At 57.3% G+C, this 5,640-nt stretch overlaps 1 protein-coding gene across 1 annotated transcript; it reads left to right on the forward strand.

The window, feature by feature from the left end:
• Positions 1–998: 998 nt before the first annotated feature.
• Positions 999–4,909, forward strand: FEZF2 (FEZ family zinc finger 2). Its single transcript, XM_053599754.1, has 5 exons — positions 999–1,270; positions 1,627–2,524; positions 2,869–3,003; positions 3,209–3,341; positions 4,245–4,909. Exons 2-5 carry the CDS (start codon positions 1,685–1,687, stop codon positions 4,502–4,504), a joined length of 1,368 nt encoding a protein of 455 aa, XP_053455729.1. The 5' UTR covers positions 999–1,270; positions 1,627–1,684; the 3' UTR covers positions 4,505–4,909.
• The last annotated feature ends 731 nt before the right edge of the window (positions 4,910–5,640 follow it).

The raw sequence follows: 5,640 nt of genomic DNA on the forward strand, positions 1-5,640 counted from the left end.
CCCCTCCCTCTCCTCTCTGATAATCCTTCTCTTTATTTTAGAAAAACACAAAACCCGGTTCCACGCAGTGCTTTAGTGGCTAAAAGTGAAAGAGCTGCCTTGGCAGAATTCAGCTCTATGAATCACTTCGGAAAATTGGTTCCACTGAATGGCCTTAGGAGGAAAAACGTTTTAATAGGATCCAGGGGAGGTTCTGCTGTTTCAATCTGCTCCTTAAACAGGTGGAGATTGGACCTTCTCAATTATACAAACAGTAAGTACCCATCAGCCGGCGGAGCTGCGCTCCCAGTCCTCCCCGCACGCAGCCTTCAACCAGCAGCAGAGCCTGGCTCTGCCTTAGAAACCGGATCATAAATCAGCAATTCTGATCGATTAGGATCTCAAATAGTCTTCCGGCTATCGGTGCAGTCTCCCCCGGTTTCAGACGCAGAGCCAGCCAGAAAACTGGAGGTGCACCCTCCCGGCGCAGAGGCCCCCAGGCTTCTCGCGGGCGGCCTTGCTCCCGGTGACGCTTCAGGGTCGTCCTTAGGCGGCGGGAGCTCTCTCCCGACCTCCGACGCCAGCCAAAGCGAGCTCGTTGCTTTTGCATAAATTAATATTTCCCCATTAACAAGTTCCCCCCTCCAAACGCGGCGCCCGCGTCCATGCGCCACATCCTAATGAGGTAATTATCATTTGCGCGTGTTCGGGGCTGGCGCCGGCTCCGTGGGTAAATGGCAGTTTATTAGCACGATGCCCAGCTCGGCTGCGGAGGGCTAAGGGATACTTCGGCTACTAGACTGACACTCAGGGGCCCTATGGGGCGGCGCGTCCGGGACCCCCCCGCCCTTCCCGCGTCCCCCAAACCTGCAGGCCTCCAAAGTTGTGAATCACGCACGGAACTCTGCCTAGGTTTGGGTTCGGGCTCCCCCCCCTTTCCTTCCACCGGCAAAACCATCACGATTCCTCCCCCTCCCCCTCCCGACTCTTCCCTCTTTCCCGATTCGCAAACCGCTCGCACTTTCCCAAGGGGAGCGCGGGCGCCAGTTGCCTCCTTTTAAAGTTTGAGGGGCGGTGGTGACGGCGGCCGGCAGGAGCGGGGGAACACAGGGGCCGCTACGGGAACCGCGCCGCCGCCCATGTCATTCCACTTCAAGTGACTTCATGTGATGTCAGCTGAATGTAAAAGACAGTGATCTCACGCGGAGGGGAAGATGTTTGCCATCAAAATGTGACAGAAGAGACACGCTGCATGGCTCGGAACGCTTCTCCTTGGTGGTGGGGGAAAGAGGTAAATGCGAGGTGGCTCTCCCATTCCTCTTTAACTTTGCCCCTTCACTGTCCACTTTCCAGCACGCGTGGCGGAGGCCCCGGTCCAGGGAAGGGTTCAGGGGGGTTAATTTGAGGCTCTGTTCTTTTTTCCCACCCACCCTCCTTTCCTTTGTAAACCCTCCCCCTACTTCCCTCTTTCAAAGTCCCAGGGCAGGGGCTGGTGGGTTCCTATACGCTCAGGGTTAATGGGCGGTAATTTGGTACCCTTGGGTGCACTTTGTCTGCCCCTGTTCATTTGAATGTAAATGGGTGACCCGGGCCCGACTAGGTGCTTATTAAACTGCAGTTTTCCCCCTTGCTTTTTCCGGAATGCAGACTTAGAGGAGAGAGGCTGAGCCCTGGCCCAGCCCGGCTCGGCTCGGCTCCACGCGTCATGGCAAGCTCAGCTTCCCTGGAGACCATGGTGCCCCCGGCCTGCCCGCGCGCTGGAGCGTCGCCGGCCACTTCCAAGACGCTGGCCTTCTCCATCGAGCGCATCATGGCCAAGACGTCGGAGCCCCGTGCGCCCTTTGAGCCCCGGCCTGGAGCGCTAGAGGCGGACGGCAGCCAGAGCAAGAAACTGCTCAACCTCTGCTCGCCGCTGCCCTGTATGATCCCCCTCCAGCCCTTAGGCTACGAGGTGCCGTCAAAGACACTGCTCAGTTACTCGGAGCTCTGGAAAAGCAGCCTCCGGGCGGGCGGCGGAGGAGGAGGAGGCGGCGGCGGCGGGGGGGGCCCGGTGTGTAGCGCCAGCGGCTTGTGTAAAACCAACTGTGGCGTGTGCTGCAAGGCCGAGCTGGGCCTGGCGCCGACTGCGCTGCCGACAGGCAGGGTCATCAAGCCACAAGTCATCAACCAGGCCGTGGGGCTGCCGGCCAGCGGCTCGCTCTACTACTTCAACTACCTGGACTCGACCGCGTACCCGCCGTCTGAGCTCCTCGGCGGCCACCTCTTCCCGTCCGGCCTCCTCAATGCGCAGGCCCCCGCCACCCTGGCTGCGCACCCGAAGCTCTTTCTGCTGGAGAATGCCAAGCTGGCTGGCCTGACTGCGGACAAGTTCCCCCATCCTGCTCCCTATCCCCACAAGGAGCGCTTGCCCGCGCCGCTGGAGCAGGTGCTAAAGGAGAACTCGGCCCTGACCGCGGAGCGCGGCGGCGTCAAGGGCCACAGCAAGCTGCCAGGGGGCTCCGCGGATGGCAAGCCCAAAAACTTCACCTGTGAGGTGTGCGGCAAGGTGAGAGGCCCAGAGCCCGGAGGTGGGGTTGGGAGGGGCAACCAGCAGCGCCTGCTTCCACGGGGCAGCCTGCAACGCTCCTTTCTTAAGCTGAAGAGCTCCCCAGTAGCTGCCTGCTCAAATTGGGAGCCAAGTTGGGACTCAGTTTCCTATTCTGTAAAGTGGGGATGTCCTCGTCATCGGCCGCACAGTATTGGTGTAAGCAGCAGTTTGGGGAGCAGTTTACAAACTGGAAGGGGCTCTGAAGGCGGGTGTTGGTTGGAGGGAGTAGGCTGTAACCCACAGGGGCTGATGGTAGGCCCTCAGACGGACGCAGCACAAGGCCCTGTCGTGTCTTTCCATAGGTGTTTAATGCTCACTATAACCTCACTCGCCACATGCCGGTCCACACCGGAGCCAGACCGTTCGTGTGCAAAGTCTGTGGCAAGGGTTTCCGCCAGGCCAGCACCCTTTGCAGACACAAAATTATCCACACCCAGGTACGTGGCCCTGGGTCGGGCCCTGCCGGTGCGAACCCCCCTCCCACTCGCGTCCCCAAGTCTTAGCTATGGCACTGGGGAGAGGATGGCCAAGGATCCCCCTTTACTCTCTGGGCTTGGGGTAGAGTGTCCCTTTGAGGTGTTCCTGAGGTGGCTTTTCCGTGCCAGGGGCTCGGCCTTACTGTGCGCGCTCCCCTCTCCGCAGGAAAAGCCGCATAAATGCAACCAGTGCGGCAAAGCCTTTAATCGCAGCTCCACGCTCAACACCCATATCCGCATCCACGCAGGCTACAAGCCCTTCGTCTGCGAATTTTGCGGCAAAGGCTTTCACCAAAAAGGTAATGTTCTGGACGAGGCCCTCTCCTCACCTCACCTAGGGACTCGGCGGGTCGTGGTTGGTGGGAAGGCAAAAGGAATCCGGAGACCCGTAGCAAGAAAGCTGAAGACGCGGGCGCAGCCCTTCTCTGGAATCGGGTTGTGCGGGTTTAGGTGACGCTCTCCCGGCGGGGTTAGTAGACCTAGCCCATGTGCAGACCGGGTGCACCAAGAAACTCCTAATAGGGGTGATAAGAAGGAAAGAAGGGGGCAGAGGAAAAGGAAGCAGGAAAAAAGAGGGTATTGCCCTGTAGAAAAGGGTTCCCTTTGTAGCCAAGACTCCCCTTTCAAATGAAAAAAAAATTTTTTTCGAGACAAAATGCACCTCCTAGGAACAATTTAAGACTTGGTGACGGGGAGCGGGTATGGTCCCCAGTGCGGCCAGGCCCGACATCCAGCTAGGATTTTCCAAGGCACTTTTGGATCTCCAGGTGGTAGATGGGGGCAAGAGAGAAAAACTTCAAAAAACATAAGGGAAAAAATAAGGAACAAAGCCTGGGTTCATGCGAATTTCTCCAGTGAGGCGTCAGCTGGGAGAAAGACCCGGGGAGTCTCTGGGACAGAGCAAAAGTTTCCGGGCTCACGGAGCGCGGCGGGAAGGACGCCGCACCCGCCTCTCGGTGCCCCACAGGGCAGGCGAGAGGGGCAGCGCCCGCGGGGAGACTCAGTTCTAGGGCCTGTCGAGAGAGCCCTGGCTTGACGCATACGAAGTTTGACAACTTCTTTACTGGAAGAGGTCGCGCCCGACTAGCCAAGCGTCCCCTTTTTTTTTTTTTTTTTTTTTGAGCGGGCACCTGGGAGGCCACCCCACCCCACCCCCAATTCCACCGCATGCCCCTACTTTCCCCCTTTTTGGTCTCTTGTAGGGAACTACAAGAACCACAAGCTGACCCACAGCGGCGAGAAGCAGTATAAATGCACCATTTGCAACAAGGCATTTCACCAGGTCTACAACCTGACCTTCCACATGCACACCCACAACGACAAGAAGCCTTTCACGTGCGCCACTTGCGGCAAAGGGTTTTGCAGAAACTTTGACTTAAAGAAACATGTGCGCAAACTCCACGACAGCGTGGGCCCCGCTGTCCCCTCCGCAAAGGACCTGACGAGGACAGTGCAGAGCTGAGAGCTACTGCCTTGCCCTCCTTCCCTCCCCGTACCACCCCCAAACAGATCACACGTATAAACTTATTTCTAAAATTAAAAGAAAAAAAACTATAGCAGAGAGGCTAAAATCTATTTATCGAAACCAGCATATTTTTGGAAAGCTAAACGTTTCCTCGATGACTGGCAGCAAACGCGTGGCTCCCACCTTTGTATATTCAGGAAACTTATTTAAATCCAGTGCGCCGAAACGTATTTAATTTCAGGCCTCGGCTTCTCCTCAGGCAGCCAGTTTGAACCCCAGCCTGTCACCGTGAGCGCCCCAGAAGAGCGCGGCGTCCCCATTCATCTTTATACTGCCATGTAAATCCTCCTGTACAAGCCAACACAGAATATATACATATATGACTCAATAAACAGAATCATTTGTGCGCGTTTTTTCCCCCCTCTCCCCTCGCCGCAAGGTCAGCTCAGCAACCCCAAAGAACGAGAAGGATCTGAGAAGGAAATAGGCATTTATAGCATTTTCCTTCCCAAATATGCACTTCATTAAGGGCGCTGGAGCCAGGAGGAGGCCAAACCAGTGTTCCTGCAGCGCTTGGCGTTAAGGCCCCTGGGAGCGAGGGCTAAAAGGCCTATATCCGCCTCCACCAGGGGCCAAGTTTTTATTTGGTGACTGTTCAGACGCTTGGGATTCTGGGTGTTGCCTTATTTGGGTAAGCAAATTCAAAGAAAAGGGTTAAAAGTGGGTGCAGGAGAGCAGCATTTGAGCGCGTCCTGGAGCAGAGCAGTCACGCGAGGGTAAGCAGCCGGGCACTACCCTGCCTGGGCGCTTCTGGGCACGTCCCCTTCTCTGGGCCTCCTAAGCAGGGTAACTACCGCTCCTAATCTCCCTTGGCGGCGAGAGCTGGAGGCTGACTGTCTGCAGCCCAACTAGAGCTTCGGGACTCCGTGCCCTGCGCTCTCGGTCTGGCCTCCCGGTACCGCGAGCCCTGCCGCGGGAGGGCGCGCCGGGTCTCCCGGAGCTCGCCGCGGCCGCCGTCGCCTCCTGGGTCCTGATTACCGCTCAGTTAGTCCATTTCCTGAATAGCTATCTCCGCCGCCGAGCACGCTACTGAAATGATCTCACGCTTGCTTTCTAAGTAATGACCCAAATTA

This window comes from Nycticebus coucang, chromosome 8 (assembly GCF_027406575.1).
Source record: "Nycticebus coucang isolate mNycCou1 chromosome 8, mNycCou1.pri, whole genome shotgun sequence".
In the NCBI taxonomy this organism is placed as follows: Eukaryota; Metazoa; Chordata; class Mammalia; order Primates; family Lorisidae; genus Nycticebus; species Nycticebus coucang.